At 39.1% G+C, this 12,829-nt stretch overlaps 1 protein-coding gene across 2 annotated transcripts in view; it reads left to right on the top strand.

The window, feature by feature from the left end:
- Positions 1-11,789, top strand: part of LOC137629430 (probable dimethyladenosine transferase) — a 36,269-nt gene extending 24,480 nt beyond the window's left edge. For both annotated transcript variants that reach the window (XM_068360676.1, XM_068360675.1), the window contains exon 6: positions 8,326-11,789. In XM_068360676.1, the coding sequence (XP_068216777.1) occupies positions 8,326-8,520 (195 nt within the window). In that variant the 3' untranslated portion in view covers positions 8,521-11,789. The remainder of the gene's footprint in view (positions 1-8,325) is intronic.
- The last annotated feature ends 1,040 nt before the right edge of the window (positions 11,790-12,829 follow it).

Here is a 12,829-nt window from a genome sequence, read left to right as displayed (position 1 = left end):
GGCTTGGGAGCATGCAAGAGGTCCCGGACTAGGTGAACGACAGGCACGAACAGACGAACCCTCGGACGCAATACTGTAACACTTTGCGCATATCACTTTATCACTTCGATTTTCTGTTTTGCACTTATTTCACTGAAATCGAAACTTTTACTGATTTCTACCTGAAACACGCAATTCTACCCTTCATTAAACGGTAGTAATTGCGAAATCAGTCGTATAATGCAAGCTCATTAATACCAGCAAAAAACAGAAAACATATTTTAAGATAAAAAAATCAGTGGCTGGGAAAGAGACTAAACACTAGTTCATATAAACTACGTTTTCAATCTCTCACCGCACATAGCCTGGGGACGAGAATAAAAAACTAAAAACGTTTTATCCTTTCTCCCCGTACAGAGACTAGGGACGAGAGTAACTCGAGAACAACGTTACCCGCTTGAACGGAACGTTTTCTCTCCTCTCTCTCCCTCCGTCTCTATCTCTCTCTCTCTTTCTCTCTTGATTTCGCACCTAAGAGAAGAGCCCAATTATATTTCGTCAAAAAAACATGTTATTTGACTAAAGGAAAAAACTGAAAGGTTTTTCAAATAAAAAGTTCCTTTAAAATAGAATTTAAAACATTTAAGCTAAGAAAGAATGAACAAAACGTCAGAATCGATTTACTCTTACTGCAAAGTGAAACCGTGATACACTCTCTCTCTATCGTAACGATAGAGCGCATGTTGAACGTCCTGAACGTCAACAACTGCGTAGCATAAATAAACTAAACGTTAGTTCATCTTTGAAAACAGTACGAAGACTATCAAAGAAATTCTTTCATAAAATATTACATTTAAAAAGTTTTAAATCCTTAGCTCTTTAAAAGCTAATTACGATATAAAGGGCTCAACGTTGATTAACTTTGGTTTCCAAGTTAGGACCGCCTACTCTCAGGAAAGGTCGCATATAAACAAAACATTAAAATTTATTTTTATATGTTTATAATAAATGAAAAGTTAATCGAAGAGGTCTAATAAAGGCGGAGAGATATAAAATATATAGAGGAAAATCTATAAATAATTTATAACGTGATAAGATAATTACTAAAAGCCTAAACACACTTCCGTCTAAGGGAAGGGTCGGCCATTTAAAAGTGAAAGAAAGTCCATACTCTCTTTGTCACCATAATTAAATCTATCCAAAACGAGTTCAAGATTTAAGATGAAGATAAAACACCTGCATTGCGAAAGCTCAAAACTAGATTATAGTACTTCACCAAATAGATGTGAAAAACTCCAGTTTAGCAACAGCGAGTAAAGTACGTCTTGTCGACAGAGAGAAAATTGAGTCTTTGTTTACATGAGAGCTGGGTATCTGGTCGACAGATGGCGCTGTTGGGCACACCCGCAACCTGTGTAGCGATCGCTGGCGAGTTTTTCCGTAGAGTTGTCTGTCGTGCAACAGAGTTGCAGCTATATAATCACCGGCTAAGTTAAATATTGAAAAATACAGTTTGTACTGATGAACTTTGATTGGAAACAGTTATGGCTTTTGATAAAATTACACTGTGAAAATATCTGTGAAAAGCAAAGGTATTGTATGCGGATCCTATGAAAAAGAAGCTAGGTACATTCAAGGCAATATGTGGGTGGTTTGAGAATTTCAAGAGAACTGTCATCCATAGTGATGTGTGACTCATAGAGACTACAAGCTCTGATGTCAAGTCAGCAGAGGCATCCATTTCTCCAAATTTAAAAGGTTCATGGATTCTGAGTCTTGCATGCCTAGCAGGTGTTCAATTCTGTTTTTGAGTAATTTGTACAGTATAGATATGTAAAGGAGAGGTGTTTAGAAACAATCTAGTACATCAAATTTTAAAATTTCTTACCTCTTTCCTTCATGACCCACTTCCATCTGAGTGAAGGAGTCATCAATATGAACATTAGGGGAGGTTATTTCTCTACTCCTGATATTTATAAATATACCAACCCTCCTTCCCAATGACTAATGGTGTCTAGAGAATACGATATTAGTTTCAATTTCGAGACTGAGGATGACAAGTGTGTTTTACCCACACCTTGGGTGGCACGTAGCCACCAGATGTCAGGGAATTTTTTAGTTGTTAGGTTAGCGTAAGTGTAAGTTAGAGTTTCGAAAACAAAGCGTTAGGTACATCACGTGAGTGTAAAGATGCAGTAACAAATGGTTTTAAATTTAATTTATAATTATATTTACCTCTACATTGAATTTTTGGGATTGCTTTAAGATTCCTTATGTTAAAAACCTGAAGAGCTTTTTTATGAGTGTAAGGTAATATTTTGTTGGGAAAGAATATACATTTAATTAGCTATGACCAGATGCTTTTATGACATTGTCAGTTTAATTTCATGATGCATTAATGTATGGTTTTAATGTATGATAAAATTAAGTTTTTGAAAAACTATTTTTTTTCTTTTGAAAGTTGCATATGTCAACATTGTATTTAGGAGAAATATGTAGAAAATATCAATTTTTCAATATTAAACTTACCCGATAATCATGTAGCTGTCAACTCCGTTGCCCGACAGAATTCTATGGAGGGATACGCCAGCTATCACAATACTAGAAGGGGGTGTATTTACCAGCGCCACCTGTGGCCAGGTACTCAAGTACTTCTTGTTGACACCTCCTCAATTATTCCTCTGTCGTGCTTCCGGCAAGACGTTCTGGGATACGCTTATGTTCTTGGAGTATTTTCACGACTTTGGTGAAGTATTTCTCTTTGATTTCGGCTGTCGCTTTACTGGAAACTTCTATATTAGCTTAGTTAGCTTTTGGAATTAATTTGATTAATTATGGTGACGTAGAGAGTATGAACTCTCGTTCACCTTTAAATGGCCGACCCTTCCCTTAGACGGAAGTGTTGGTGTCTAAGAGAGTATAGACTCTCTTTCTTAATTTTGCTTAACAAAAGTTATAGATTTATTTTATATCTCTCCGCCTCTTATAGGCCTCTTCGATTAACTTCCTTTTATTATAAACTTATTAAAATTAATTTTTATATTTGTTTATATTCGACCTTCCTAATAGTAGGCGGTCTTTTCTTGGTACCGAAGTTAATTAACATTGAGCCCGTCATTTCGGTTTTACCTGTTAACATATTATGCTATTTCCGCCACAGAGTTTGAAAGAATTTCTTTGATAGTCTCGTACTGTTTTCAAAGTTGAACTAACGTTTTGTTTTGTCTCTGCAGTTGTTGACGTTCAGAACGTTCAACTTGCACTCTATCGTTACGATAGAGAAAGAATGTTCACGGTTTCACGTTGCAGTTGAATGCACTCCGCCTAAGAGGAGTAAGGTTCTGCCACAACAGAGCTCGACTGTTAAGGCTTTACCTCAGCCTACTGTAGTTTCTGCCGACCCCAAGTGGACTCTACTACAGTCCATGCAAGCACTGCTTTCGGACTTGATGCGTGAGTGTCGGGCTGAGAGTGTTGCGCCTCCGCCTCCGCCTACACTCCCTCCGCCTATGCTCGCTCCGCCTGATCGCAGTACCACCTGCCAGGCGTACGATGTTGTGGACTCTACTACAGTCCATGCAAGCACAGCTTTCGGACTTGATGCGTGAGTGTCGGGCTGAGAGTGTTGCTCCTCCGCCTCCGCCTACACTCCCTCCGCCTACACTCGCTCCGCCTGTTCGCAGTACCACCTGCCAGGCGTACGATGTTGTGGACTCTACTACAGTCCATGCAAGCACAGCTTTCGGACTTGATGCGTGAGTGTCGGGCTGAGAGTGTTGCTCCTCCGCCTCCGCCTACACTCCCTCCGCCTACGCTCGCTCCGCCTGATCGCAGTACCACCTGCCAGGCGTACGATGTTGAGCCACGTGCTGAGTTTGCTGTTCCCAGTGGTGTTCAGCCTCCGCCTTCCTTAAGGCAACCTTTACAATGGGATCAGGAGGATTATACCTCTCTTCCTCCGCCTCCACTTGCTGTTCCACCAGTGATGCAACACTCGGTTGAGGTACAACAACCTCTCCCGTCCTTGAGTCAGTCTCCTCAGCTCTCGCTGCAGCGAGCTCAACTCTCTACAAGGCAAGCACCACAACACCTTAGCCTTGCGCCTCAGGAGCCTCAGCTTGCGAGACATTTACCTTGTTCTGCGCAGCCTCTTCCTCATCGCGCTCCGCTCACACCACAGGAACTGGAACTTGCTACTCCGCTTCCGCCAACCGCTCAGCAAGCGCAACCCTTGGGTTCAACCACTCATGCTAGGAGTCAGCCTCCTCCACCCATGCGCCTTCCTTCTGCTTGTCTTTTATTCAGCCTTTGCAGACTGAGCCTCAGGTGTTCCCTCAACAGAGTCTTGAAGAGGAAACCACAACTATTGTTGTTCCAGCTCGTTCTGACTCTGCTGTTCAGCATACCTTACCTCCATTTTCAAACCATGGCAAAAATATGAATCATGAGTTATGAATGTAAGGTAAACATTATGTTGATTTTTAAACCCCATGCAAGCATGCATAAAGCACTCTAGCACTGGTCATGGAATTTCTGAGAAATGTTAAACCCCATGCACACGCTCTGCTTTCCTTACAACAGGCTCTGCTTACAGCAGGCTCTGCTTACTACATGCTCAGCATACAGCATGCTCTGCATTCAGCATGCTCTGCATACAACATGCTCTGCATACAGCATGCTCTGCATTCAGCATGCTCTGCATACAACATGCTTTACATACAGCATGCTCTGCATACAGCATACTCTGCATACATCATGCTCTGCATACCTTACCGCATGCTTCTCAGTCACACATCTTGGGTTGTTGCCAACTCACTAGACTGTCAAGCAGTTTCATAACGTTGCCTTCTAGTCTGCTGCTTTTGCACTAGTGAACCCTCACTCAGAGAACTTAGCTTTTCTAGGATAAGGTCCCTGTAGATGAGAAAGTTCTTTTCTCCCTCCTTCTGATATTCCCTTGAGGACTCTGTCATTTGGAGGGAGCCTTTAGCTGCATAACCTCTTATGGACTTTTATTTAAGCATAACATGCTTACAGGGAAGGTTATGGTTCCACTTCAGTCGCTAATCCCGTCTGTTACCACACCTGCTCCCATAGACCTTGAGCTGTGTTGCATGACATGCAGTCCAAGCTTAGTCCTTGTTAGAGGATTTTTTGTTTACGGAGTCAATGTGTCACGGGGAAGACGTTCAACAACCAACAGAAGTGACTTGTTGTGACGCAGTGCGGCAACCTCAGCAACCCGTTAAGGAGTTGTCTGTACGACCCAGACAGTCTAGACAGATTCGGGTTGTCACTGTACTTCCTCGCTTGCCCATGATTGACAGTTCACAGACTGTGCAGCAGTATCATGATCTTGTGTCCGGCTCCGTCAGACGACTGGCTTTTAAGAGCTCCCACAAGTCGTCGCTGTCTGGAGATTTTCAAATGGACTATGGATCTGACCAAGGAACTGGGCCTCCTGGTCAATTTTGAGGAGTCTCAGCTCGTTCCATCCCAGACCATTGTCTCCTTGGGTATGGATCTTCAAGAAGGAACCGATGCTCAGTCAGGTAGTGGATGAGTCTAACAGGGACACTTTCATCGCTGGCCCTGTTCATCGTGTTAGGGAGACTCCACCTCCCCTCCCTTCAGTATCATCTAGCTGCTCACTGGATAAAGGACATGACGCTAGAGACGGTCTCAGTTCCTGTTTCCGAAGAGAGGAGGTCTTCTCTCGCGTGGTGTAAGAACAGCTTTCTTCTCAAGGAAGGCTACCTTTGGCTGTTCAGAAACACGACCGCCGTCTCCTCTCGGACGCATCAGACACGGGCTGGGGTGCGACTTTGGACGGACAAGAATGCTCGGGAACATGGAATCAGGAGCAAAGGACACTTCACATCATTTGCAAGAAGTTGTTGGCGGTTATTCTGGCCTTGATAAACTTCAAGTCCCTCCAGCTTAACAAAGTGGTGGAGGTGGACTCTGACAACACCACAGCCCTGGCTTACATCTTCAAGCAGGGAGGGACTCTTTCGTGGAAGTTGTTCTAGATCGCAAGGGACCTACTCATCTGGTCTTTAGATCGAAAGCTAACTGGTAACGAGGTTCATTCAGGGCGGTATGAATGTCATGGCAGATCACCTCAGACGGAAGGGTCAGGTCATCCCCACAGAGTGGACCCTTCTCAAGAATGTTTGCAACAGACTTTGGGCCCTGTGGGGTCAGCCAACCATAGATCTGTTCACTACCTCGATAACCTAGAGACTCCTGTTGTATTGTTCTCCGATTCCAGACCCAGCAGCAGTTCACGTGGATGCTTTTCTGCTGGATTGGTTCCATCTCGACCTGTATGCATTCCCGCCGTTCAAGATTGTCAACAGAGGACTTCAGAAGTTCTCCTCTCACTAAGGGACACGGCTGACGTTGGTTGGCTCCGCTCTGGTCCGCGAGAGAATGGTTCTTAGAGGTACTGCAATGGCTGGTCGACATTCCCAGGACTCTTCCTCTAGGAGTGAACCTTCTAAGTCTACCTCACGTAAAGAAGGTACACCCAATCCTCCACGCTCTTCGTCTGACTGCCTTCAGACTTTCGAAAGACTCTCAAGAGCTAGGGGCTTTTCGAAGGAGGCAGCCAGAGCGATTGCCAAAGCAAGGAGAACATCCACTCTCAGAATCTATCAGTCTCAAGGGGAAGTCTTCCGTAGCTGGTACAAGACCAATGCAGTTTCCTCAACCAGTACCACTGTAACCCAGATTGCTGACTTCCTGTTATATCTAAGGAAAGTAAGATCCCTTTCAGCTCCTACGATCAAGGGTTACAGAAGTATGTTGGCAGCGGTTTTCCGCCACAGAGGCTTGGATCTTTCCACCAACAAAGATCTACAGGACCTCCCTAGGTCTTTTGAGACCTCAAAGGAACGTCGGTTGTCCACTCCAGGCTGGAATCTAGACGCGGTCCTAAGGTTCCTTATGTCATCAAGATTTGAACCTCTCCAATCAGCCTCTTTTTAGGACCTCACATTAAAAACTCTTTTCCTCGTGTGCTTGACAACAGCTAAAAGAGTAAGTGAGATCCATGCCTTCAGCAGGATCATTGTTTTCACATCTGAAACGGCTACATGTTCCTTGCAGCTCGGTTTTTGCTAAACGAGCTTCCTTCACGTCCTTGGCCTAAGTCGTTCGAGATCCCAAGCCTGTCCAACTTGGTGGGGAATGATCTGAAAAGAGTACTTTGCCCAGTTAGAGCTCTTAGGTACTATCTAAAAAGGTCTTAACCTTTACAAGGACAATCAGAAGCCTTATAGTGTGCTATCAAGAAACCTTCTTTTCCAAGTTCTAAGAACTCAGTTTCTTACTATTCAGGCTTCTGATTAGAGAAACACATTCTCGTCTGAAGGAAGAAGACCTTGCTTTGCTGAAGGTAAGGACACATGAAGTGGGAGCTGTGGCTACTTCAGTGGCCTTCAAACAGAACCATTCTCTGCAGTGTTATGGATGCAACCTATTGGAGAAGCAAGTCAGTGTTCGCATCATTCTATCTCAAAGATGTCCAGTCTCTTTACGAGTACTGCTACACCCTGGGACCATTCGTAGCAACGAATGCAGTAGTAGGCGAGGGCTCAGCCACTACATTCCCATAATCCCATAACCTTTTAACCTTTCTCTTGAATACTTTTTTATGGGTTGTACGGTCGGCTAAGAAGCCTTCCACATCCTTGTTGATTTGGCGGGTGGTCAATTCTTTCTTGAGAAGCGCCGAGGTTAAAGGTTGTGATGAGGTCCTTTAGTATGGGTTGCAGCCCTGTATACTTTAGCACCTTTGAGTTGATTCAGCCTCCCAAGAGGAACGCTGCGCTCAGTAAGGAAGACGATCTTATTAAAGGCAGAGTAACGGTTCAAGTTGACTTCCTTACCAGGTACTTATTATTTCATTGTTATTGTGGATAACTGTTTATATGAAATACGGGATACTTAGCTATCCTTTAGTCTTGTACACTGGTTTTTCACCCACCCCCCTGGGTGTGAATCAGCTACATGATTATCGGGTAAGTTTAATATTGAAAAATGTTATTTTTATTAGTAAAATAAATTTTTGAATATACTTACCCGATAATCATGATTTAATCGACCCTCCCTTCCTCCCCATAGAGAACCAGTGGACCGAGGAATAATTGAGGAGGTGTCAACAAGAAGTACTTGAGTACCTGGCCACAGGTGGCGCTGGTAAATACACCCCCTTCTAGTATTGTGATAGCTGGCGTATCCCTCCATAGAATTCTGTCGGGCAACGGAGTTGACAGCTACATGATTATCGGGTAAGTATATTCAAAAATTTATTTTACTAATAAAAATAACATTTTTCAGACATTGGAAAAGAATTACAAGACTTGGTGCTCCTTACGTGAGAAGAAAATCCCAGAAGACTTCTGTATCAAGAAAAAAGTAGAGGACATCCTTGTTGATGGTGAGTTTGATAAGAAACGAGCAAGGCAGATGGATCAAGATGACTTTTTATCTGTATTACATGCATTCAATAAGGAAGATATACATTTTGTATAATCTTAGGAAAGTATTTAGATGTTTTAATTTTTTTCATGGGTCACCTGTTGTTGATCAATGGTCGTTAGTTGAATATAGATATATGTTATTCCGTGCTTCCCAAGTCCCTATTATTTGACAAGGTTATTTATTATGTATTTATACTATTGTCACAATGTGTATATAATGTAAGTTTTATGGAAGTTTTGGAGTGTTATCAAGTTGGAGATTGATAAGTTAGGTACAGAGTTTTCACAGGATTTCTTGTTCAAGTTAAAAGACAACCTCACTCCTTCTCTCTCCATCTGCCAAATTATTTTAGATGGGACCAGCCAATCTATCACCTTATCCTATATAAAAGATTTTATAGTCATGGTCTTCCCTGTTTTAGATTAGGGAATCTACGGTTATTAATTAAGAGTAAATATTTATAATTTTCTCCATCTTCTATTTAAAAACTTGATTTAGAAAATAACATCTTTTCATAACTCTTGACTTGAAATTTTTATAGCATTTCATGTTGAGTAGGTGTTAATAAAATGAAATTTTAGTTCTCATCATTATCGTTGTCATCATCTCCATTATGGTTATATCAGCAGTGATTATAATTGATTGATTCCTTTTTATTGTTTTGTGGCCATGCTGTATACTGTATGTTGATGAAGAGTTGAATATTTTGTGAGTGGAAAGGATTTGTAAAGCTATGTATGCTAGGTCTGCTGTTATTTCCCAAGTACAATTATAAAATCCCAACTTCTGCTGTAATAACAAGAATACATTAAAGTCTTTGTTCAAAAGGTTATATTCTTTACGGCATAGGTAATATATACGTAATACAGTACGTATAAGGATCATGAATATATGATTAACCACTTCTGATTCTCGACATAAAGTCATGTTATTCTAATGTCAATTATTTATATTTTCAAGACATAGTTACATCATCATCCCTAGAGGAATTATTGAAAATGAATCAGAAATTTTTATGTGAAGCATACTTCAGTTATACACAACTTGTCTTGGGAGGCCCAACCAAAAGCAATAAATTCATAAAAATTTCAGGGAATAGCTGCTAAACAGGCATTAGTTTGCCATGTTTTAGGTTAACATCCTCTGTTCTAGCGATATTTATTCAAAACTCTTTGTAGGGCCTTATCACTAGTGATATTCATCTTCAGTGTCCAGAAACGTACTTTTTTGTGAGTCATTTCACCATGTCTTTGGTAAATGTAATTATTCTTATGTAATGGTGACTTGGTCTTTATATTGGTTTAGGATTGTAATTCAAAGTTCAACAATCATTAAAGAAAGATAGTACAGTATTCCTAAGCATTGGCAAGGTGTTATAAGTTTAACGTATTGAATTTCATATGGTGTATTTGATTGCAGTTAAGAGGTGATAAACTACATTTTTTTATTTTTATTATTTGTAGTTAGCCATTTACAGTGCACTTTAATATGGATATGATAGAATTACGATAGCATAGGTGAAACTTAATTTTAATTATATACAGATTGTGAATCTCAGCTGTGATGCTGAAAGCTAAAAAAATGGCATGGATACTGAAGGACTGTAAACATTATTTTTACAAATAATTTAAAAAAAAAATAATTCAACTCTGGTTGTTTAAAAAAATTGTTATTTTGGACTGGTGTAAATCTGTAGGAATGATGTAAATCTGCAAATCCCTTGGTTGCTTGTAATTGTGTATAAAGTTTTGGTAATATATAAAATGTAGTTGTGCTGTTGTTCCACTGAAGCTCAGTGATTCTCCTATACAATAAGCAGTACAGGTACTTGTTTATGGTGTTATGCTTGAAATTAAGGATACATAGTTTTGTCTTTTAAACCGAGTTATGACCCAAGCTTTATTTATTTATTAATTTCTTTCTAGTGTTGCTCTTGATACAGGCAGTCTTCATGTCAGTGATTGAAATGCATCGGTATTACAATTATTTTGATATAGATGCAGTTTGATTGTTTTTTATGAGGCAGTTAATCTGACCAAAATATTTTTTCCCTGAAATATAATTCTAGTAGCCATATTGATCTCAATTTCATGATTGCAGCTTGGCATGTGATAATTTTCCTCACAATTTTAAGACCACTTTCCTGTGGAAGCCTTCAAATCGATAGGAGATAAATGAGGAAACACTCTTCTCTCAATATAAAATGAGTGAGGAGCAGAAATTTTTAGTTATTATACATGGGTTAATTTGACCTGAAGATTCTAAACACTGCTCTCTTGTAGATGTTTTTTCTTTTTTATAGAATATTTAATTAGTTTTCCTCTACTTTCAAATTCATGTACAGTTTGTATTGCAAGTGATTTGGATGATCATGAAAAACATTGTTTGTGTATAATGTTTGCTTATGGTTGAACTATATTTACTGTGTTTATTTTGGTTAGAATTTTCCTCTTGTAGTAAATACAAATTCATAAGTGAAAATTTCTAAGTAGATACTATTCAAATTGAGATTCTATGTAATATACCTGTAGGTTTTAGATTGTTCTATACAGCTCTCAGTTTTAATGATCTATTTTGGATTGGATTGCTCAAGTTCCAGAGATTCAAAGTTTGACAGTTTAAGGCATCTATATTTCAAGCACCCAAGGGGGTTGATTTACAATGAAACTTGTTTGCATGTATTGTATAAGAAATACTCAATCTGATACGTGTATATCAGATATGGTGCTAGTCATGAAAGTTGGTTATTTGATGTTTTTCCTATGAACGAAGTACGTACTGTACTTTGTATTGTCTAATCCCGGTAATTTATTATTGAGGAGTGGACTGCTGTATCATGAATGATTTATTTCAGCTAGAATGATTGTTATGGTTTGGTCATGAGCAAATTTTTTTTTTATTATGGTCTGCATGATTTTTTCATTAATATATATAAATATGTAAAGGATCAGTTCCTTATTTTGCAACTTTATACTATATTGTACTTTTCAAAATAAATGAAGATCATCTTTGCTTAATGACTCTTCTGTAACTTTGTGCATTGATAGCTTTGGAAGCGTGTTTGATATCCATTGTTAGCTTTTCTACGCAAACCTTGTGATCAAAGTTTTGGGTAAAATATCCTTCAGAAGTTCTGTAGTTATTCGGATCAAGATTTATTGTGAAGTGTGGATTGCAGTGCCCTTCTCATTTTAAAGTGTAATCATAATAGGCATTCATTTAACAATGATAACTTGGTTGTGAGGACTACCATAATTTATCATTGATCAAGATATTATTGTGTTGGTTTTATAATGATCATGATAAAATAATCTTTGTTCTCCAGATTTTTTTTCTTTTATCCTACTTTCTTTAACAGCAAATTATATTGTAAATAACCATTTCAGGAAGAAGAGAAACTTTGGAAAGTCTACATACATGAGATATTTTGAATACGTATATTTGTTACAAAATGGTTGCTGTAATCCACTGACTCCTAACACCTTGTGGTTTTGAGGGGTCTCTGGAAAGAAACTTCTCAAGATTTAGCCCTGAGTGGTTGCTCTTAACAAACACTAAATTAATTAGATTTTTCACTTTTTCATGTTCCATTTTCTATTCCTACTATCAGGATATTTCCTGTTAGAACATATGTGCAGCTTTGGATTTTGTTTAGATTGCTCTGAATGTGAAGGAGGATGAGGTTAGACAATGTGCCTCGTCTCCAAAATTTGAGCAGCTGATGTAGTCAAAAACATAGAAATTAGACAAACATAAAACAGTTTGATAAGGTCTTTGAACTATATTAACAAGACAATACAGTAATTAGAATTAGTCTTTTGTAAACTATTTGATAAAAGCCAAACAAGTTTCTTGGGGTACGTAATTCGTGTGGTTAAGTAGTGTATATAATTTGTAATCTCAAATTCAGGTTAAGGCTGGTAATTCAAGTTCCCAGGTTAAAGCCTTCTATCACAGGAGATAGATTGTTGGTTACAATCCATTTCCTGCTTTTGAGCCTGCCAGTAAGGAATTTACTGATTATTTTGAGAAATACCTTACTTCACTTTTTAGTCTTGACGTGAAGTATTAAAATATATAACAAAACAATTCTTAGAATGTTGACCCATAGGCTACATTTTCTTGGAATGTTGACTCATAGGCTACATGTAAAAAAAAACTTCCATAATATCCATCCTCTAAGACTGAATTAATAACAATCGATTATTGTATGCAACTGAATCCACTATAAGTGGAAACCAAATATGGAATGTTCAAACCACATCTAATTTTGATTCTTTGGAAGTGAAATTTGATTGAGGTTTCTAAAAATGAAAATACTGTCATATTAATACTGTAGTACTTAAAAGTGGAAAATTAT

Source organism: Palaemon carinicauda, chromosome 37, assembly GCF_036898095.1.
Source record: "Palaemon carinicauda isolate YSFRI2023 chromosome 37, ASM3689809v2, whole genome shotgun sequence".
Lineage (NCBI taxonomy): Eukaryota > Metazoa > Arthropoda > Malacostraca > Decapoda > Palaemonidae > Palaemon > Palaemon carinicauda.
The sequence above is the reverse complement of the archived record's forward strand: the minus strand, read 5'-3'. Positions and strand labels throughout refer to the sequence as shown.